Source organism: Lepisma saccharinum, chromosome 10, assembly GCF_977018435.1.
Source record: "Lepisma saccharinum chromosome 10, izLepSacc3.1, whole genome shotgun sequence".
In the NCBI taxonomy this organism is placed as follows: domain Eukaryota; kingdom Metazoa; phylum Arthropoda; class Insecta; order Zygentoma; family Lepismatidae; genus Lepisma; species Lepisma saccharinum.
The window spans coordinates 27,993,380-28,017,673 of NC_139238.1; the positions used below are offsets into that span (position 1 = coordinate 27,993,380).

General features: G+C 38.5%; 1 protein-coding gene across 1 annotated transcript in view; it reads left to right on the forward strand.

The window, feature by feature from the left end:
• LOC145994038 (circadian clock-controlled protein daywake-like) overlaps window positions 1-23,890 on the forward strand; it is a 155,932-nt gene extending 132,042 nt beyond the window's left edge. Inside the window, exons 5-9 of the mRNA XM_083130121.1 lie at window positions 5,726-5,818; window positions 10,949-11,096; window positions 15,244-15,377; window positions 15,717-15,869; window positions 23,651-23,890. Of these exons, the coding sequence (XP_082986247.1) occupies window positions 5,726-5,818; window positions 10,949-11,096; window positions 15,244-15,377; window positions 15,717-15,869; window positions 23,651-23,805 (683 nt within the window). The 3' untranslated portion in view covers window positions 23,806-23,890. The remainder of the gene's footprint in view (window positions 1-5,725; window positions 5,819-10,948; window positions 11,097-15,243; window positions 15,378-15,716; window positions 15,870-23,650) is intronic.
• The last annotated feature ends 404 nt before the right edge of the window (window positions 23,891-24,294 follow it).

A 24,294-nucleotide genomic window follows, 5' to 3' on the forward strand; every position in this document is an offset into this window, starting at 1 on the left:
GACTTCGATGAACTTACCACTTTAAAAAATCACATACCAATCATTTGAAATAAGTGTACAATTGAAATTGCCACGTAAAACAACTAAAAAAAGAAAACGTGTGTTCTTTATCAGCCAATATCCTGTCTCACAAGACCATTTCACAAAGATATGTTTGAAACGAAAACGGTTTGAATTTCTTAATAGGAAATATGATATCTACATTTCTGAGGCGGAATAACAAAGTGTTATGTTTTCGTCTCCCCGCCTCGTCCGTTCATTTAGTAAGCTTAGTTTTATTAATTGAGACGTTAATTATTAACGTTGAGATGGACCTAAAGAATATCGGTAGGGATGGAAAAGAGTGGAAAGATCTTGCTCAGGATAGGGACAGATGGAAGGCCTGTGTTGCTGCAGCCATAAACCTTCGGGTTTAAGAAGGCTAGAGAGTTAGTTAGTTAGTAATTATTCTTAACAGGGCCATATCAAGGTTTGTGGAGGTCCCTGGGCAAAATGTTTTGTGGGGGCCCCCATTTTTTATTAGAAGCTTTATTAGCTCAATATGTTAACCAAGAATTTTCAGCAGTTGAAATGGTAGACCTGATTTTAGAATCAATAGTCATTCACAATTGAACATATCGCAGATAGGTTTGCAGGAAGATTAGCGCTGTAAAATAAAGTTACAGGACGAAAATTGTAGCGCTATAGCAGCAGTAAAATTCTGCGTCTAAATGTGGCTGTTTGTCGTTCGTGTGCTTCAAGCCAACTCTTCCAATCGAGCCCTTGTACTCGTATCTACTGAGAGATAGGTACATGTAAAATTGTAATACTGATCTCTTTCCTAGAACTTCCCCATAAAACACTTTAAAATAGTCACAAAATCTCTTACCGAACTATTAGAGCAAGAGGTATCAACATTTACACAAAATTTTCATGCAACATTTCAACATATACCCTGTAGCTAAGTGTAGCTTAAAGTTAGATGTCCTGTCAGCGGCGTATACTTTGGGTCACCTAGGTAATCGGAGATGACCCGACTATAATTTTAAAAAAAGTTGTTTTTTATTTCTTCGCAATATTCTTCCGAACCAATCTTTGATTCGCATATTTCTTTACTTCCAGCGCGCGAATGTTTTTCAAACGTTTGCCGCTGAATGTCCGAGAGGCTTTCAGCCGCTTTCTCCAGCTGGTGGAATCTGGTGACGTCAGGGTGAGATTCCACCGGCTCCCTTTAAATCCCTTGACGGGAGGGCAAGGAAACACTGTTTCTCAGGCGCGGTTATTCCGTGGCAAGGGTAAGCTGCTTCTGGAGAGAGTCCATCGGTCGCACTCTCCACCCCAGAGCCTTTGCCGTTCCCTCGGCTGGCACCCTCTTCTGCCATTCTTCCCCGGTGGCCTTTGTATCGTAGGAGCTGTGTTGTTTACGACAGGGAAATTTCTCAGGAAACAGAATTCTGGGTTCGCAAATTACGTACTGAAAAGGAAAGTAGAGAAAATACATCTGAAAGTGCGCGAGAAACGGAAATGTGAACAACATTTGCGAACCAATTCTATGTTAATTCTCATTTTACATTTGCTTCTGTCTTCCTGATATCTGCTATTTCAACAGATATTGTCATAGGAAAAAAAAGCTTTAATATTGAAGATGACGGTAATTAAATAAATTAAAATTTTAACTAGAAATTCAAAAAATTACACCGACCTCTGTGGCGGAGTGGTTGCCACAGCTCCCTACGACGTCAGAGCTCCAGGGTTCGAATACCGGGCTGGGCATGGGTGCTCTTTGTAAAGTCCCTTCATCAATTTCATATCATCACTCGTAGTGATTAGCCAAATGTGGCAGAAAAGCGACGTCAAATAACAATTTAATAAATCGATTAATGAAGTAATTAAACTATTTATATGCTTACTTTTATTCATTTTTGTATTTTAAAATGCGTGATTACTTTCTTTGTAGCCTTCAAAACCAGTGAGAGTATTTCTTTCACAGAAATTAATAATTTTTAAAAGGGAAAGCTATCAGAAATAAATTATATATATATACGTACACATATATTAGGTAATTTAAGTTGCTTCTCCCCCATCTCTAGATTAATAATGATCATAATGATAAAAGATGTTTGAATGTAAAATATATAAACAAAAAACGCAATGATTCCAACTTATAGAACCTCGCGCATCGCAGGGAATATGAAGTCTGTGTCAAGCAGTAAGGAACCACAATAGAAGATTGGCGCAGGGAATTGAATGCGTGTTGTAGCTATTCGAGAATTTAATATTTGTTTAGCTGTTAGTGGTTTAGTATTCGTGCTAGTGCTGTGTTTAAAGTTAAAGGCAATGGATATAATATAATATTTTCGTGTGAAAATATTTGGAACGGGATCTTTTCAGGAGAAATTGCAAATAGTTAATGTAGGTAGGCCAGTAGAATCTCTTGTACCACATGTCTTGGAACTCAAACTTCCGTGTATAAAAACAAAACTCAGGAATGCAGGAGTAGCTGGGTACTGGGGTAACTTGAATTTTACACTTCAATTAATATTGAGGGTTTTTATTTCACTACCGAATTCCTTTCATATTCTTTGTTACAGGTTTTTCTTATAGATTTATTATATTATCTTGTTTTATTGTTTGAAATTCTAAACGTAGATTAACTGCAAGTGCAATCACAACAATTATTCGACAGTGGTCGCAACAATAAGGTAACATTTTTCACACATACATTCGTAAATCCTGTATGAATGTTGAGGTAAATTTGCAGGGAGACTTCAGGAGTGGGTGGATAAATCAAGTGTCTGAGATTACCCACTAGTTAAAACCAGCATACGCCACTGTGTCCTGTAGTTCACTGATGCAACGAGAGAGAGCTCTAGTATCTCCACAATTTTTCCCCTAGAAAACTCAGTTCTAATACGATGTTATTAACGAAAGAAAGTTATGTACTTCGTAGGATTATTTATTTCGTATCTGAGATTGATTGTTTGAATAAGTTTGCCTTATTTCCACATCACAGCCAAATCAAGCTGAGCTTCCGATATCTACAAACAGATCGACTGACAACTGTGTTACAATTGGATCCAGAAGAGTGTAGACATACGACAATATTGAAGGGTTTTTTTATTTTTAAAATACAACTTCTTATGTAATTTTTCACAATCATTGGCAGCTGGTTAAAATATTTTTTGGTGGAGGCCCTTCACAGCTTCCTTTTGGTGGGGGCCCCGGGGCAATTGCCCCAGTTGCCCATAGGTTAATCCGGCCCTGATTCTTAACGAGCTTTTCTTTGTTTCCTAATTTCAAAATTCAAGGATGTACGAGTAAACATCACAAACCATGTCATAAGAAGATAATATCGAAGGACGCACATATGACGATGCTTGCGAGTGAGGGGGAGAGTGTTGACCACAATCCTGCCTAAGGCCTAAAATATCTAGCAACGGGACTGCTAGTTTTACAGATTCCACTAGCTTTAATTTGATAGTACTTTTAGATAAAAAGAGGAGTATGCCCTGTACGTAGCATACAATGGATTAGGGATTATCAGTGCCATTTGTGGTCTTTGTTAAAAAATATTTTATATTATTCAGGGGAGAGTGAATCTTTTAAAATACTCATAAGCCTCTAGGTAGAAAACAACAATCATGCTGAGAATATACTTCATTCGAAGTTCACAAAGAAAGATTCATCAAGTGTGTTAAACCCAAGGTCACGTTGTAGGATTGGGGACAATCATGCTGTATGAGTAACAAGTCCCATTTCTAACGATTGATCACAGGGAACCTGGAAAGAATATCAATGGACCCAGCCTGTAGAAGTTCACCTTGCAAGCGAGTCTTAATTCAATTACACATACATTTAAATTTTATTTCGCTGGTACGTTTTATTGTCGCGAAACAAGTTCCTTTTCATGCATTTTCTGCTTCGATTCTTTTTTGTTTCTCGATCGACTGGGAAGATAGAACACGAATGTGGATCAGAGGATCAATGTCAGGGTGAAACGCGGTGAAGTGATTTGACTTTTTTTGCTAAATATCAAGGACACTTTGGCACTTATGCGAGTGGAAGGAACATGTGCGAAGGGGCAGGAGAGGGAAGGGGAGTTTAACATCAGGGGTGGGTCAGAGAAGTATTTTAAAGCAAGTTTTGAGCTGACGGGATCATTTCTGTTTCAAACTTGTGTGCAAACTTTTAGTCTTGCGAAGATGAAGTACCTGGCAACGCTGGTTCTGATACTCGATGTTCATTTTCAAGTCATACAGTGCTTGGATCTACGTGAGTACCAATAACTTGTAATGAGTGTGTTAAAATTGAAGATTGTAGAAACGCGAATATTTCGAAACTTGCAATTACAAGTATCGCATATTCTGTTTATTAACTTCCCCATGAACATAAACAATAGCTTCGTCACCGTGAAGGATTTTTCATTCCAAATGGAAGCGTCACACTGTAACTGTTCGAGACAACTATTCATAATAATAAACTCTTCGCGGATGTATCCGATTAAAATCATGTGCAAGGGAATGTGAACTTCTCACCCTAGATGTCAGTAAAATGGGTACAATAATTCATTAATAACTTTTTACTGCTTAAAGATAAGTTGAAAAAAACCTTCACCATTTCTCGTGAAATTCTAGCCTGATTTGATATATCACACCACCCGCTTCCCACTTAAAAATCTTTGAGTTGAATTCAATATGGCGGACGTCCGCTTGGAACATACCAATATGGTTCCCTCTAGCCCAATCCTGTTTCTATCATGGCCAATTGTACCCAGCCTAACTATTTTACATTTTATAAGGCGTGTTAAGGGACTTTTGAATCACCCGGTATAGCCTATATGTGTGTGTAAACTGAAACAGCACAAATGGAAACTGTGAAAACTACACGATAGCGGAAGCAAAAAAAAGTCTCAGTAAACATGTGGTCGGAAAAGAACCGTTTGCGAGATAATTGTAAATGTATGGTTACGATGATTCTTTGCACAGTGGGATCGATAAGTATTACCTTGCAAATTGTCCATGACTATTTTCATTAATTTTTCTCTTACATCATATGTGTTTTTAAGCAATGGAATTTTATGTATGCTGGTGCAGAAGTTGTGAACAGGTTGTTTTGAGTTTTCTTTTAATTCTTCAAGCTCTTATTGGGTCAAATAAAGTGCACGAACATGGTGATGGACACTTTGACGGAAATACTCATGGATCTCACTGTACACATCGTACGGTTGTCACTTTACAAGTAACGTGCCTGTTATGCCTCTTGTCCTCTACAGGACGAATGGTTTGTTTACAACGCCCCCTTTCGGCAGTGTTCACTTTTAAACAAAGAAACCTCGGAGTGCGCAAGGAGACAAGCGTACGATGTGCACAGACCAGTGGCGGATCGTAACCATACATTCACAATTATCTCGCGACCCCGTGTTTACTGAGACCTGTTTGCTTCTACTATTGTGTACTTTTCACAGTTTCCGTTTGCGCTATCACTTCTGATACACCCTATATATATATAGGCCTATATAATCAATTGTAGTTCCTTCAGTTCCAACTTTTTACATCAAGGTGGAAAATACAGGTTGAACTTTACTTTCTCTTGTTCGGGAATTGTCTTGTGATGCAAGTATCAAGCATTTGAACAAAACGACTGCTATTAAGTAACTTTTTCCTCCAATGAGAGTTTCCGCCTGCTATAAAACATAAATGACCCAATTGTTTACGTTTTACTAACATTAATTTTGTTTCCGTTTCAGCTTCGTATATAACCCCTTGTTACCGGAACATGATAAAATTGAATGACTGCATTGTGACTTCGGGAAGAGCAGCTTTACCATACTTTCAGTTAGGTAAGTGGCATAAGATAACAAAATAGTATTTTCATTGAATTCTAGAATTGATTCCTATAATAGAAAAATTCCTAGTGCATTCTAGTTTAAAAAGTATTTTGAAGTACGAGCACACTGAACACATCTTGTAGCTTCTCAGAAAGGGAAAACCTTTTTTAACAAGTTTGGTTTTTCATTATTTCATTGCGATATTTGTGTTTAATTTTAAAGTCTTTATAAGAAAGATAATGCACGTATGAGATAATATGCAAGGAAATTCCAGTTTCTCACAACTCTTCCCATCCATACATTCTAACTTTTCATTTTCACCATAACTCCCCACCTTGTAATCAAAGGTTCTCGAATTCCATACCCGGTGAACTTAAACAAACATATCTAAATTTTCACCAACAGTTTAATACATTTTCCTATCATAATCTACTGATATAATCACAATATTTTATGAAAATCCGTTTGCAATTGAGAGATAAACTGGAAGGCGGGCATAACGCGAACCACAGTGTTTATCCTTAAAAATGGCTCTGTACGTTCCCCGACGAATCTACTAACCACCAAAATAGTATGACGCTTCTCGCAAGAGACGGCAATAGAGAAATATTTTAGACTTGTTTCCGCTTATCCCTTCAGGCTATATTTTCTGAGTTATGTCTATCTTTCAGCTAACCATCCAATTTGTTCATGTAATTCGCGTACTGGAAACCAGATGGCAGTAGCAACCTGATGGCACGATTGCAGTTCCATCTGCAGGCAATACGTATAACTTTTTCGACGATAGGTGTCCTTGAATTCGATCGTAAAGTATCTGCGTTGATTAGATAATAGCGCATCATAGTTAAAAAGGTTACGCCTTGTGCTCGATCTTTCATATAAATTATCCACCAATTGTTAACCTGTAAAATACAGTAAACGTTTACGAGCACTCAACTGTATGCATTACATGGTGGGAATGTGACACTAATCGTGAAGGCCTGCTTTATGCACTTCAGTTTAAAGTGAATTCGAGGCCACCGTGACAACGTTGTCGCCTTCCAATCAAAAGGTCCCGGGTTCGATACCTGGTGATTCGGATTCGACTTTAAATTGGATGTCCTGTCCCGATTAGCTTATCTGTGCATAAAGTAGACTTAAGAACTAAAAGTGGGATCCAAACCTGCACGCTTCCATGGAGAATCGAACCTGATAACCCTTGATGGCAAGGCGGTAGCGATATCCAATACGCTATCGAGGAGATCACGTCAGTAAGTGGTACTTTGTTTCGTACTAGTGCTGTTTTTATGCGTTCCTATGTACGCGTATGATTAGTATAAGAATTGATGTGTAGATGTCCTACTGTAGCAATGTGGAGATCGTCACCGGAAGCCCTTGAGAGGGTTTCTCATTTATTGATAAAATTTTTCACAGAATAAAATATAGAATTTTAAGACACGTACAGGGGCGGATTCAAGGGGTGCGGAGGGGGGACACCTTAGCTCTTCCCGAGGACCCTGAAGAGGGGTCTGATACATAATTTGCGCGGTTGGGATGAAATATAGTAAACAGTGAGCATTTATCGACATACATGACAAGGCTGTAGCTACTGGGATAGAGGCCTTCTGACACGGGGGCTGAAAGATGTAGGCGAGGGGCACCGAAAATAACCTTAGACGATTGAGTGATTGATTGATTGGCTTTATTTTACTTCGCTCTTTTTGTGCCAGTTTTGGCTGATTTGCGAAGATGGGGATGAGCGATGAATAGATGAAATTGATGAATGGACACTCACAAACATCCATGGATTCGAAACCGGGACCCCTGGCGTCGTAGCGCGATGTGGTAACTAGTGTTGCCCACGAGACGAGACTTTGGCCTGTCTCGTCTCGTGGAGTCTCGTGGAAATGCTGTCTCGTCTCGAAAATATTAGTTTGTCTTATGGCACATAGTCAATCTCGTCTCGTCTCGAATTTTTAAAAGCCTATCCCGTCTCGTCCCGTGGGCAACACTAGTGGTAACCACTCCGCCACGGGGGCCGGCGAACCTTAGACGTAGTTTGTTTCGTAGTTTTGTAGAATGTAGGACAATTGCGATGGCGGACAATTGCGAAGAAGCCAAAATCACGGACAATTGCGATGATTTTGACGGTGAAGGTCATTTTACAAATTAATGGTCGGACAATGGCGACGAACAGGACCTAACCTGACCTAACCAAAGACGCCACAGAACTAATAATGCGGTAGAAGGTTGGAACAACAAAATGAGTAGGTGGCTTGGAAGACCGCATCAAAAAATTCATGATGTTCTGGCCAGCCTGAAGAGCCAAGCAGAAGACACCAACATCAAATACATGCGGATGGAACTTAATCTAGAAGGTCAGAAAAAGAAGAAGCGGGACATTAAAATCGACGAGAGAGTTGGAAAGTGTATTCGCACATATGAGGAAACGGACGGGTGACTTCAAAAGGTGTCTGTTGGCTCTAGTTCATGTTCAAAAACTTGATTGAGCCAAATTCCCAGCCGAAAATATCAATATTTCACATAATTCTCTTATAAGAGGTACTGTACGAGGTGTTAAATCACCCTTCGATTTGATAGAAGATTTAAAACGTCATCACAATTGTTCACCCGCCCTTTTACTTCTGTGTTCATCGCAATTGTCCGGCTACCGTTTTGTAGATGGCGCCGTAAAGGCATTTCCTTCCCCCAAGAGAATGTCGATAATCCGCCACTGAGCGAGCTGGAGAAGCTCTACATCAGAAAGTCTTGCTCTAAGGACTCCTGCCGGCCTCAGTTGCCGAGTGGTTAGCACAGCGCGCTACGGGTTCCGGATTCGAATCCCGGACTAGGCATGAATGTTCTTTCTGAGTGTCCCTTCATTAATTTCATCATATCATCACTCATCCATTCTAACCGTCGCGATTAGCCAAAAGTGTCAGAAAAGCGACGTAACCTAATTCAATCAGTCAATCTAAAGGTTCTTCTATTCTTACACACACACACACACATATATATATATATATATATATATATATATATATATATATACACGTAGGGTAGATTGGTGCGAATAGGGCCACTTTTAAGAAAATCACCTTGAACTACTGTATTGAATGTTTTAATGGTAGGATTTTTTTTGCAGAAATATAATGACCCAAATGTCTACTACAAAGTCCACATCAAATTTTGCAATTCAAAAATTTCATAATGTTATATAATTTTTATATATTATTAAAAAAATACATGCATTGGCCCTATTCACCCTAACATGTCCGTCTGAATAGGGCCACTTGTAAGATGAATAGGGCCACATATATTTTTTGCATATAAACTGCACCAATCATACATAATTTGGAAAATCACACAAAAGAACAATATTTCAGAAAATAAAATTATAAAATGCCAAGATTTAGCATGCTCATAAGTGCTAATTTTTGGAACATTCCTTTTCTTATGTTCCTGGATTGTTGAGACAACGTCCTGCTTTCCTTGCGTCATCTTCACTCCATTTCTGCTGTCTTTTACGATTATACAGGGTGGTCCATATGTCTTGTCACCCCCTCGAATCAATATCTTGTTATCCCAAATTCAGTGTTTCTATTGCAGAGATAGCTGACACAAGTTCCTACAATGTAGAAGAGCGCCTTGTTGTCAGTGTTTGGACCCATGAACGTCCACATACCAGCAAGACCATGGAGGATGTGCGACGAGATTTCACAAGACGATTCCAAAAAAATGCACCACCAAAAGTGACAATACTGCGTTGGGAAAAGAAACTGTTTATGTTGAGATGTATCACAGACGTGGTGCACCAACCAAAAGACAGAACACATGTGCAGGAGTGGAGGTATCTGTGCTTCGTTCACCACAGAAGTCACTGCGCAAACGGTCTGCTGAGCTTGGTTAAGTGAAGTGTTTCCCAATAGGTGGATAGGACGCGGATCGGTACATCATCCGGTGCCTCTGGATTGGCCTCCCAGAAGCCCTGATCTCTCATCTTGTGACAATGCCCTCTGGGGTATTATTAAGGAAAAAGTATCACAACAACGATACCAAACAACAGAACAATTAAAGGACGCTATTAGGGCAGCCTTTTAGACAACAATCACGAAAAATTTGCTTCGTAAAATCTCACACAGGTCATGGCGCCGTGTCATTTTGTGCAATGAAAATAATGGTAGTCATACTGACCTTTTGGATGCGTGAACAACATCCTGGTGACGCTGAATCCAAACGTCTTACAAATTGTTATATTGTTATTATCATAATATAAAATTATGTAAAATTGTTGGTGTCACACGACATATGGAATGAATGGCTACCTTACACTTCATTATATTAAATTGTATTATTATCAAGTTATGTAAAATTATGGGGGTAACAAGACATATGGACCACCCTGTATTTCACCATCTGAAATAAAGAAGAACGAGAAAAAAGAACATTACTTTTATTTATCAACGTCAGGCCAATTTCATACATTTCACATTTTAATCAGAAAAGTGGCCCTCTTCACCCTGATTGGTAATATATATAGAAAAATGAGTTGGCAACCCTGCTTTGGTTCATTTCCGATAAAGAAGGAATTCATGACAAGTTGTCTCGGTCTTTGTTGAAGCTAAAAAAATTAAAGTTCTAAACTTTCAACAAAACAACAAAGCGTAACAAGAATGAATACATGACAGAAATATTAACAATAGGCCATATTTCGTAACACTTACCTTCGATTGTTGAAAACTGCTGCCCAATACAATCAGCACCAACGTTTACGGAATCCAACTGCACAATAAACAGACTCGCAGTCGACACACGGTGTGGCGCCGGCTTCGCCTCGTCAATTCTATAAAATGTTAGATTGATTTGTGTTGTGAGTGGGCCTATTCATCTGACGGCTCTATTCGCCCCAAACTACCGTATATATATTTCAGTAATACAGGGATGGTTATGACCCCCGCCAACTCCCCCTTGGGCACGCTACTGAATATAAACACATGCTATGTAAGACTTGAACCCTTCAGACTCTTCATGACCTGTTGCTTTAATTCTCAAAATAATAATATACTTCCTTTATTTAAATATGGTTTATTTGTAGATAAGTCAAGAAATCGCCGAGTTGGAGTGTGAAGTCATTTTTACACTCTCTTTTCTTTAAAAAAACAGGGGATAAGGAGTATGGAATTCCAGCGACAGACCCTTTCGATGTTAAGGAACTGATTGTGGAACAAGGAGCAGGTCCGGTGTCCATTACTATCAGGTTTAGTAACATATCGTTCATTGGAATGAGGAATACGGAAATTATAAGTGCCAGGTATGTTGAAACAGTAATAATTGAAACAGCATATTCTTGAAATCTGTAGGCTTAATGACATTATATAGTGTTAGTTTGTCACTGTAAGATGAAAGTGACCGCACTCGCCTAATAATTAGAACCTGGATTTTGGCCTAAATGCCTACCTTTTTCCTGTGCACAGATATAGGCTCTCAGAAAGAAGTTTAAGGGAAAAATCATTCAGTGATGTAAATTCTAGTGTGTCTAAAATTTACTATTTCTCCTGCCAGTGTTTATTTCCATTGTTAGTGCCTGTAAGTGCCAAAAAGACGTGGCAAAAAATAATGTATTAAGTGTGGAAATTGTGTTTTGATGCCCTACTGTTGATATTTTCGCACGGGAGGATTAAAAGGGTGACAATGAAAGGTTGGACAATATGCATGAGAATAGATTATATTTTTGAAAAATAATTGGCAGCACAAAGTGCAAAAATATATTGTTAGAGGAGAAGTATCGATTTACTGAAAGCAAATGTAAGGTACCTGAACCCAATATGGCCTAGTACCCAATATGGCCTATTTGCTCTTTCCAAGTAGTTATAAGTAGGCCTCTGGTTTTAGGTTTTTAACCTATTTTATTCCTTTACAGGTATGTAAGAAATAATAAGTTATGTCAGCGTTTGATTAAAAAACGCAACAACTGATGAAGTTTTATAGGGCCTAAAATAACCTATTTTGCTTGTCAGAACCTATTTTAGGTCTATGCGCATAAATCAAGCCTTTTTTAAGGTTTTTATATATTTTTAAAGGTTTTACAAGATTTTTATGTCACACAGAGGCATTTGCTTTGTTTGGTCACGAAAAATTCAATGACGAATGTGCTTGAAACGTTCTCTCTGTCGATTTCCCTTCCTCCAAGTCCATGGTGATTTTTCAAAGCTGTAAACAAAGCAAAATGTCTGGTGCCACTGTTATCTGTAGAATCCAAAGTGGTCTGATCTGTGTTGTCTTGCTCACTTTCGTGTCACTTTGGTCCTTTGTGGCATTCCCGCCTTGCAAACTTACATTTCAGCATTGAAGTTTGTACCACTGACTATGTTTTTGTTGAAAGATTATTTTCAACCTATAAGATGATCCTCACAGACAAAATTGCGGAGTTTGACTGTGTATAACATGAAAAAAAGATTGTTGCCTAATTATACGGCAAAGGGTGGATTTTAATAGCAAATTTCCAATGGTATGTTCTGCCATCGCCGTAAGGTTAGGCAGCACACATAACGTTATGCAAGACAGTGCGTATTTCAGGATATAGGTCCCATTTTCATTGCCAGTGACTATACCTAATCAGGACTTTTGAAATATTTTAAGTTTTTTAACCTACTGCAAGATTTTTCGAGCATAACTTAAGATTTTTAGGGCCCTATTTTAGCATTTTAGAACCTATTTTAGGATTTTTAGAACCTATTTTAGGATTTTTAGAACCTATTTTAGGATTTTTAGATCCTAATTTAGGGCTTTTTGAACCTATTTTAGGGTTTTTAGAACCTATTTTAGGATTTTTAGATCCTATTTTAAGGTTTTTAGATTCTATTTTAGGAATTTTAGAACCTATTTTAGGGCTTTTTGAACCTATTTTAGGATATTTAGAACCTATTTTAGGGTTTTTAGAACCTATTTTAGGATTTTTAGAACCTATTTTAGGGCTTTTTGAACCTATTTTAGGGTTTTTAGATTCTATTTTAGGATTTTTAGATCCTATTTTAGGGCTTTTTGAACCTATTTTAGGATTTTTAGAACCTATTTTAGGGTTTCTAGAACTTATTTTAGGATTTTTAGAACCTATTTTAGGGCTTTTTGAACCTATTTTAGGGTTTTTAGAACCTATTTTAGGATTTTTAGATCCTATTTTAAGGTTTTTAGATTCTATTTTAGGAATTTTAGAACCTATTTTAGGGCTTTTTGAACCTATTTTAGGGTTTTTAGATTCTATTTTAGGAATTTTAGAACCTATTTTAGGGCTTTTTGAACCTATTTTAGGATTTTTAGAACCTATTTTAGGATTTTTAGAACCTATTTTAGGATTTTTAGATCCTATTTTAGGGCTTTTTGAACCTATTTTAGGGTTTTTAGAACCTATTTTAGGATTTTTAGATCCTATTTTAAGGTTTTTAGATTCTATTTTAGGAATTTTAGAACCTATTTTAGGGCTTTTTGAACCTATTTTAGGATTTTTAGAACCTATTTTAGGGTTTTTAGAACCTATTTTAGGATTTTTAGAACCTATTTTAGGGCTTTTTGAACCTATTTTAGGGTTTTTAGATTCTATTTTAGGATTTTTAGATCCTATTTTAGGGCTTTTTGAACCTATTTTAGGATTTTTAGAACCTATTTTAGGGTTTTTAGAACCTATTTTAGGATTTTTAGATCCTATTTTAGGGCTTTTTGAACCTATTTTAGGGTTTTTAGAACCTATTTTAGGGTTTTTAGAACCTATTTTAGGATTTTTAGAACCTATTTTAGGGCTTTTTGAACCTATTTTAGGATTTTTAGAACCTATTTTAGGGTTTTTAGAACCTATTTTAGGATTTTTAGAACCTATTTTAGGATTTTTAGATCCTATTTTAGGAACCTAAAAGCACACTTTTTAGAACTTAAAAATCCGAGGGCTAGTTATAAGGTTCATCCAACAGATGACTTTTATATGTCATTTAAACTGTCCGAATGACGTGATTGAACTTGTTGGCTGTTACCAATGTACGCGTACTATGTACCAATAGTGCAGTAACTTGAGGACAAAGAAGCAGAGTAGCTGAACTTCGTGATTGTGTTCTACATGATCTAATATTGCATAGTCAGGTTATTACTTACTACATCTTTCAAGTGATAGGTGTTTGTATCTCTAGTACATATTATGATAGCTCATAATTTGTACTTTACAACAATGAACTTAGTTTAGACTTTAATCTAAAGTAGCCTACTGTTCATAACGAAGGATAAAAGAACACTATGTAAGGTGTACTCATTATGGCCTACATAGAAATACATTAAGAATTCGTCTACTTTCGATATTCAGGATCATTCACCGAACTTTATTGTCAGAGGTTGTATATCGTGAAAGACATGCACAAATGTGACATTTGTTACTTTTATATTCACGTAAACTGTGTGTGGAAGTCACTAAGGACGAAGAAGGACCTTTCATATGCCCAGACTGTCTTCTGGTGACAAGTTATGACACTTCACTTCCTTGTTTATTGGTTTGTAAACGATGTTATTTCTTTGCGTAATCTCATTATGTCGTTATGTAAATAAAACATAAGTGTATCACTGTACTTATCTACCTAGAAAATAACATTGCGGTACATTCTTTACAATTTATCTTGCATATATATGACTAGGCCATATTGGGTTCATATACCTAATATGGCCTAAACGTTACTTTTTGAGAAAATCTTCACTGCACTCACGTTATTATTTCTAACTGACTCCAATTTTTGGTAAAGGTCCAGAAATGTTCCCCCTTTTGGATGTTGAGATTAGTTTTACCTTCCTGACTTTGTACACCATTAGAAACAATCACAAACCTTGAGTAGGCCATATTGGGTTCAGGTACGTTATCATAAAAATATGTAGAAATGATTAATGAAATGTTTAAAACTATAGATAATGGATCGAGAAGAAAATAGAAGTGATTTTCTACTTTCAGTATTCAACAAGTTCAAACCTACAGTCAATTGTTAGGCAAGGATAAAGATGAACTCAACGAAGTGAAAGAAAAGACCTAAAAACTCCAGGACTGCTCTATATCAATATAACCTTTGTCTTCTTTGCTACAATTTCTCCAAAGGAGAAATATCTTAATTTAGTGCTGCATAACATGATATGTGCATTGCAATTCATGTAGGAATTTAAGCTAACAGATTAAATGTATGTATTATTTAACAGTAACAATTACAATATTTTAAATAAGGCTATTATTTTCTTGAGTATTGAAAGAAGGGGCGTCAAAATTCCACCTTCCCCGCTTGAAAATCTTATCTTCAGCCGACAGCTCCCTCTCTGTGTCCAACCAGCATTACTCTTATTCACCAACTCATTTCAGCAGATGTACTTGTAAGAATTCCTATTTTACGTTTTCCTGTATCTACTTAATGAGACGTACTAGAAAATACCCGTCTATCTTTCAGGGCCGACCTGGACAAAGGAACCATTCTTATTGGTCTGACTTTGCCGGAAGTAATGGTCGTTGGACCCTACAAAGTGCAAGGAAGCGTATTGTTGCTTCCGCTTCAGGGAGAAGGCCACAGCAACATTTCGTTCTGTAAGTACTCTTGAATGAGTCTTATTTCTGCACCATTATACAGGCACCTACACTCTGTCCAGGGAATCTATGGAGCAAACGAAAGAAAACAAGTCCTCTGAGCAAGCAGGACTCGACAAGGCTCAACCAGTGAACGCACGAGAGGAAAAAACTCGACTGCAGCTATCAGCCGTTTACAGCAGCTCCGCTCACTCGCTTTCTCCCCTTCTCTATCGTTATGCGCGGACTTGCTCCATAGATTACCGAGACAGGGTGAAAGATTACACTAATATCAACACAAATGTATTGGTCGTGGAAAGACGCTGTCAGATGTATAAAAAGTCTTACCTTTTCTTACAGCGAAGGCAAATGCGACGATGACCCTTAAGTATGACCTGATCAAGAGGAGCGACCAGTGGGAATACATGAACATCAGCAACATCCACATAAAAGTATCTGTGAGGAAAATGCACGTGCGATTGGAGAATCTCTTCAACGGAAACAAGTTCCTAGGTGAGTACCTTAGTAAGACAATTCATTGCCGCTCTTGCCCCAATTTCACTTTCCTCTGTCATTTCTTCTACTCGCAATTTAACTCAATGTTTCATATATAGATTGATGTTTTTACAGTCTCCATAAATTTTGCCACAGAGAGAGGGAGAGAAGAGGGAAAGAGAGCATACCCTCCCCCCTCGAAGAGAGAGAGAGAGAGAAAAGGGAAAGATGAAGGAGGAAGGAAGGGGGAGGGGTTATCTTTATTTCTCTCTCTCTATCTCCCCTAGAAAGAGAGAGAGATATATTTCTTTTTGAGAGAGAGAGAGATGGGGGAGATATCTTTCCCTCCTCTCTTCTCCTCTTGTCTTCCTTCCTTCTCTCTTTCTTTCTTCTTTCCCTTCTTTCTCTTTCTCTTTTCGAGCTCTCTCTATCTCTCTTTCTCTCCCCGGAAAGAAGAAGAGAGATAGGAAGGGGAGAAGAAGCAGAGGAAGGGAGAAAATCTCTATCTCTCTCTCTCCCCTCGACTCCCTCTCTTCTCTCTCTCTCTCTCTCTCTCTTCCTAGAGAGAAAGAGAGAGAAGCAGAGAGAACTGAAAGAGAGAAAGGTATGAAAAATAGAGAGAAAGGGCGGGGAGACGAAAGAAAGAGAGAGATCTCTTTTCTCATATGTCTCCCCTCCTCTTTTCTTCTGCGAAAGAGGAGAGAAGAAGGAAGATGAATGTTTTTCTTTCTCTTGTTTCTCTCTCTCCTTTTTTCATCTTTCTTCCTTTCTCTTATCCTTCCTCTCTCTCTCTCTCTCTCTCTCTCTCTCTCTCTCTCTCTCTCTCTCTCTCTCTCTCTCTCTCTCTCTCTCTCTCTCTCTCTCTCTCTCTCTCTTCTACTCAGAGAGAGGAAAGGTTGTACGTCGTTTCAACCATTTCACTCTATCAAAAGCTCGCTCCAATTCCATAATGTCATTTCCTTAGGTATCTTTCTAATAAGTTTTCTGTTTGTTTACAAAAAATAAACAAGTATACTTTGGCATCTAACACACGAAATTTCCCAGCTGAGGGAAAATTCATTTCCTTCAAAATACTTGGGTGCGAAATTTTATATAATGCCCCTCCGGGTCATTCGACGAAACAGGATTCGGTAATACGGGAAGGCACGTTATACCTAAGGTGAGGACCTTACATTAGGCATGGTATCTTTTCTTAGATATGTGAATAAAGTTAAGTAACTTCTACTCCTCTTTGTGTTATTAATCATCGGGGTCTTTCAGCCTTCTTCTAAACATTTTTCTATCCGAGTCATTCTGTTAGCTTCCAATATATAGTCTTCCCTCTTTTATTAACCATCTCTGACACTGAAATATTTGTTTTACTTCCACTTTATGTACAGATAGGTTACTCGAAACTAGACCTACAGTTTAAAGTGGAATACGAACCAGTGTGAATGTGCCTCCATAGGGTATCGAACCCGGAACATTACAACATAAAAATGAAATATATTGCTTCTTTACATATTTTACACGTTTAATTAATATCTTTACAAAATTACTAGTTTTAATTTACATAAAGAACCCTGATTCCCGGCTTTCAACGGTTCAAAAGATCCTACTAAATACTTTGATTAAACCGAAACTGTGGTTATTTATCGTAAATTGCAATATAACAAGCTACTCATAAATGGAAAACCATTTACTTTGGAAGAATTGAAATCCAACAACGTTCCGTCAAAACCACTTCCAGCAAGTTCCAGAGACGCACAAATAAATTTGGCAACAACTTCGAACAAAGGACCCCGATCGTCTCCAGGAAAGAAGGAAGTCGTCGACCTCGGCGGAAACAGCAGGACTCCCCCCCCACCCCCTCACACAGTGGACAATCGCCAGCGTCTGGAACTGCATCTGATAGAACGTGGACGTCCAAAACCCCCAGGCCATGAGTTTCGGAAGGTGCGTGCAGCTTCTATGGAGGGATGAAGACGAACAGTGTTGCCAACAGCACGAGAGACAAACGGGCTAAATCGCACCCAAAATGGAGCTAAAATTCACATCGAAGGGGCTAGATTTACAAAGGTGCGGCTGCGTACTGAAAAAAAATCTGGTTCTTAATTCTTGGGTGTTTTGGTGCAAAATTTCTGAAACTCAAGCACGCACGAACTATACTCCATGAGGCCTTAAAAAGATCGCTTCGCTGGCTTGCAGCAGACGACAATATGAGGTGTGTCTGCGAGAACCAATCACATCCGCGAATGAGCGAGCCCGGTTGCCATAGCTAGCTCGCTCCACCCTTCTGGAAGGGTGAATGACCTCTGTCTCTTGCTACCTCGGCCTGTTTGTTCTGCTGAGGAGCAGACGGCACAAGAATATCGGCAACAGTGTGCGAGCGACGTCTGCTGTTAGCCCGCGAAGAGCTCTTTCTAAGGCCTCCTGCAGTATAGACTCTGGTCGAACCTCACTGTTACGAACGATTCGTCGATTCCGCACCGCATTTCTGTGAACTTTCAAGGCAACTGAACAGAATTTCCTGGAATCGACGCTATCCGTATCGCACTACACAGCATACCAAAACCAGACACAAGGGGATAAAGTGACAATGTGCACTTGCTGCTCCCCAGGAGGGGTCGCAGGACGAGCTTGCAGGTACAGAGGAGGGTCGGTTAAGTGAATTCTTCTTTGCAGTGTTGCAATGTTTCTTATTAGGCTGAAAATATGAGTTTACTGAAAATACCAAAAAACATTTCATTACTGAAAGGGCTAGATTTGTAGCAAGATTTCTCTCTGTAGGGCTAAAAAGCCCCTTGGGGCTTTTGCTGAATTTTGGGGCTGAGTACGTACTCAAAAGGGCCAGTTCTGGCCCCAAAAGGGCCAACTTGGCAACACTGAAGACGAAGGCCAAATCTCGGAAGCAGGTTGGAAATCCCCACCCCCTCCCAAATCCCACCCCTCCCCCAAGTGACGTGGTAGCAGTGACAGCAACGGAGGAAGAATGTCAGCCCGGGGGCAACTCCCACAAACGTAAACACGTAAGTTCTCAGACTAAAATATTTAGCATAGTGTACCAAAATGTTCGCGGGTTGCGTACCAAAATGCAAGTGTTCTCTCAGAACATATTATCTAACAATTACAGCATCGTAGCAATTACAGAGACTTGGCTTAATGAAAACCATCTAAGCACGGAACTTTTTGATGATCGCTATAACGTGTTCCGATCTGACAGGAACCCGACTGACTCTGGGAAAAATCTGGGCGGGGGTGCTCTTCTGGCAATTCATAACAAATACGCAGCGACGCTCGTAGGCAAATTTAACGACGACCCTAACGTCGACTCATTGCTTGTGAAAATTGTAATTCATGGACCTTATACATCTGTATTGTTTACTTTACTCCATGCTGTAATGACAAGTCTTACAACTTATTTTATAATTTTCTTGAAAGGCATTGTAGACCCACACATAACATTCTCCTCATAGGGGATTTCAATATCCCTTGCATAACAAGCAACGAATACAACCTCGTTAACGCCACTCCTGTATGTCGCGAATTATACAATCAAATGTGCTTTTTTCAATTACGCAGCGTAAATAACATTCAAAATAGTAACGGCAAAACTCTCGATCTTGTGCTAAGTAACGTTTTTGGCATGCAGTTGACACGAGAAACTCAGCCACTCGTGCCTGAGGATAAGCATCATCCTTGTCTCGTAATCGAAATAAAGCACGGAAAAATGACACAGAGTAACAATCCACCAAACAACCTCTCGTACAATTTCAAAAAAGCTGACTTTAACAAACTATACAACAAACTATCGGTCGTTAACTGGGATGCACTAAAACTCTGTGATAACGTAAACGAAATGACAGATATGTTTTATAACATAATATACGAAGCATTTGACGCGTGCATCCCCTTAAGACGCATAACCCCTCCTAAATATCCATGCTGGTTTACCGCCAATATAATTAAAAAAATAAAAGCCAAGGCTCACCACCACCAAAAATGGAAGCAAAACGTAGGTAACCCAGTTCACCATGCCAACAAATTTAAAGAACTCAGAAAAGCAATCAAAAAAGAAATATCAGCCGCCCATAATAATTACTTGTTCGACATCGAAAGCAATATTCAAAGTGACCCGTCACTTTTCTGGTCGTACATAAATCGCAACAGGCAAAACAAACAGTTTCCAGTTTCTTCAAACAATGAACCCATATTAAACCTGAATACCGTCGTTGATGAATTTGCGAAATACTTTCAATCTGTGTATGCAAACAATACGGCAAAGTATAACCTCGAGATCATGGCGGGGCACACAGAGTGCAAAACGCTAGATTCACTCAACATTCAGATGATCAGTATGTCTGAAATTGAAGCAGCTGTAAAAAAATTAAAGCCAAAGAAGTCGGCAGGGCCAGACAAAATCCCACCCTACATCTTCAAAGGATGTGTAGACATTTTAAAAATTCCACTCTTTGTTATCTACAATGCGATATTATCTTCCACGCAGTTTCCCGAACGGTGGAAAGTTACTGCTGTATGTCCAGTACCGAAATCCTCGGAGAACAGAAACATACAAAACCATCGTCCTATAGCTCTTTTATCTGCCCCTGCTAAAATATTTGAGCAAATCTTATATTGCCACATATATAACCATGTCAAAGAAACTTTATCTGAATTCCAGCATGGCTTTCTGCCCAACTGCCTAATACAAACAAACCTTGGCGAGAAACTGCATTATATAAGCACGGTGTTAGATGATGGGGGGCAGGTGGATGTAATATACACTGATTTTTCCAAAGCCTTTGATACCGTAAATCATGATGTACTACTAAGTAAATTGGGCACTTTCAACTTTTCCCTTCCCCTCAGGAAACTTATGGCGTCATATTTAATGAATAGAAAACAATATGTCTCGTATAAAGGCCACGCATCCAGCGAATTTCTAGTACGTTCCGGAGTACCTCAAGGGTCCAACATAGGACCTCTTCTCTTTCTTCTATTAATCAACGACTTACCGGAACATTTGATTAATTCTAGAAAACTGTTATTTGCAGACGACCTGAAATTCTTTCAAAGAATAAAAAATATTGAAGACTGTGTGTGTCTACAGCAAGACATAAATAGGTTGAGTGCGTGGTGCTTGCGCGACGGTCTTTCTCTTAATGCAGCAAAATGCTATTCCGTTACTTATTCTAAACAAAGAACGATCTTAAATTTTCAATATCAACTTAATAATACCAATCTAAAAAAATCTGAAACAGCAAAGGACCTAGGAATATATTTTGACTCTAAGCTAACTTTCACTCACCATATTAACAAAGTAATAGGCAACGCTTACAAACTTATAGGGTTCATTATTAGAATGGGCAGAGACTTTCGAGACACCCAAACACTTAAGGTATTATATTACTCATTAGTGCGTTCAAAACTTGAATTCGGGTCTGTTGTATGGAACACTGACAGTATAGTACAAACTACAAAAATAGAGCGAGTACAATCAAAGATGTTACGTTATATGAAGTATAAACTTGAAGGTACTTATCCCAAATTTGATTCGTACAGTAATCTAACAGAGGAGCTCCGAATGCACAGGCTTGACGATCGAAGGACAGTGCGCGACCTGCTGCTGCTCTGGAAAATATATAATGGAAAACTTCGCTCTCCTCATTGGATCTCACAATTTAAATTACGCGTTCCTAACAATAAGACGCGACCCAATCATCAAACCTTTTTTGTGAATAGAGCGCGAACAAACATTGTCAAGAAATCCCCTATCTGGAGAATGAGTATTCTCTACAATGCCTTAGAAAAGCGTAACAAAAAAATTGATTTGTTCTCTATGCCATATATACAATTTAAAAACTGTGTAATGAATACAATATCAAATAACAGTCACTGAAGCATGTATGAAAACCTGTATCTCTGAACTCTCTAACTGGGCGCCAGCCTGTTGAGTTCATTATTGAAAATAAATAAATAAATTACTATAGCCTGACAAGTTAAGTCCCGATATGCGCAGATCGCTGCGGAGCACTTCCTATTACGTCATCCTACCCACCACTCTTCTACGTACTGGTCTGGCCTTGAGAGTACGAGTGGTGCCAACTCAGCAAAACTAAGCTAAAACAAATATGACAAACAATTTTTACTGTGTGGATTGACGGTGCCGGCTCATATTATATCAGTTTACCAGTGGTTCATTTGATTTAATCCGGTCTTTGAAAATGCGTGCGGTGCGCGGATCGTAAACTGTAGTATTACGCACGAGCGTTAACCTTTATAACGAAGAGAAACTTCTGGGCGAATGACTTCATTTTCTGAAAGCGACATCGAGCAGTGGCCTGTTTTTTTTTAAGCCGAGTGGCTTAACCATCACTACAAGAAGGCAATCTGATAACACGCTTGCCTGTGTTCTTTTTAAAGCATTGAAATGTTCTTGCTCTTTACTCTTGGCTGCATATTTTTTTTTTTAAATGCAAAAATAAAATCATACCGGGTCCAACGAAATCCACAATCTGCTCTGGAAAGCTCCTTAGAGGACAGGCCAGATAAATTGTTTACAATGTTGTAACATATTTGAGAAATCAGAAGGAGTTTCATAAACTTAAGTATAATGTTGTCGAGTCCACAAGTGTCGCCACGGGAGTGTCTAAATGGATGGTTTCTCAAGTTTTAAAATAATTGGATTGGATTGATTTGTTATTTTAAGTCCACTTTATGCACATTAAGGCTAATCGGGACTGGACCTATGTGCCTCCACCGTGAATCGAACCCGTGATTCCTTGATTACAAGGCGACGACGCTACCACTGCGCCATTGGGGAGTTCAAGTTTTAAAAGAAGGAAAAGAGTCGTTGGCGAAAGGTGAGCTGAATTTCTGTACTCCGACAGGTAGAAAACAGCCCAGGAAAAAGCGAATACAAGTTTCGTTGAAAATCCTCAGAGCATTCCGCTCCCTCCAGGCTGCAACGCTGCGAAGAATGGAGTGGGGAAATGTTGTGTGAGATGCGCAACAGCTATTTGCAGCGTCTTGTTTTTAAACTTGTCAAGTTATAGACAAATCAAGATAACAATTAATAAACAAAATAGTTGCTGCTTATACTCAATAAACTACAAATTCATTTACAAGTAATCTTTCAATGTACCAAATAGTATTCTTCTTTGGCATGCACTCACACTATCAGTGAACACTGGTACGTTAGCGCTAAACTGGCAACTATATAAACACCGTGCTGAAATCTCCTTCGTTTTTCTCCTCCTTATTAGATTCTTCTTTGTTGCTTTACACTCCGCCTCAACGCTGGATCCAGGCCCGTAGGCAGATGTTTATTTTTGGGGGGGGCTCATCCCTTATCAGCATGGGCGTCGCCAGAAATATTTGTACGGGGGTGAGGCCGTAGATAAAGCTTGATTAGTGCAAATAATAATGACAATAATTATTATTGTTATTGTACAATAATAACTATTATAAGTTATTAAAATATACCAATTTCAATCCAAATGTATTGTTATTACATAAATGGAGAGTCTTTGCTACTCAATCCACCGTATCAGTGAATATCTAACACAATTGTTGTCCATTATTTTTCTTATATTATGTATAGTTAGCGTACTGAAAATCATAGTTATTGTATTTTGTTATTTAATTTTACACAATTGTTCAGAAAAATGCTTTAAAAATTGCACTACCTAGTATTCGTGGACACGTTACCCTCTCTTCGTTGATTCCAAATACTTGTTTTCTTATCCAAGTGATGTACATTACATTTACTTCCGCAGTTCTGATTCACGAATCTTCATACTTATTTTCCCTTCCCACAGGCGACCACATGAACGGATTCCTGAACGAAAATTGGGAAGAAATCTTCAAGGAGCTGAGACCGTCTATTGAGAAAGTCCTGGATAGTTTAGCAACGAAGATAGTGGGGCAAATAGTCACGAAGATACCGTACCACAAAATATTCCCAGTCAAGTAACATCTTCACCGCTGCATCTTGTTATTCATTTTCATATATTTAGCATGAAAAGTACATTACCTTATCACAAACCTGTATCATTCATTGTGTCATATCCATTTTGTCAATAAATGATCATTTGTATGTTAAATGCGTTTTATTTTAGTGCTGAGGTATCATATTTTCGCTAACAGTGAACACAATATTTGATATGAACATCTGCACCCATTATCTCAAACAACATGCAAAAAGCAAGGCTTTTTTGTTCAGGTAAGCTCTCTACCTCGGTGAGCATGGCTATCCAGACCCTCTGTTAAGCTCTATTTTCCCACTTTCTCTTATTATCCTCCTATCTCCTTGCTTCTCCCTTTCCTTCTCCCTCGTTCTTCTTTTTTCCTATTCTTTCTCTTTCCTCGTCTCTATCTCCTTCTTTCTTTCTTTGTCTATTCCCTTCTATTTCTTTCTTGCTGTTTCTTCATCTTCATTTCTCTTTTCGTTTTCTGTCTCATT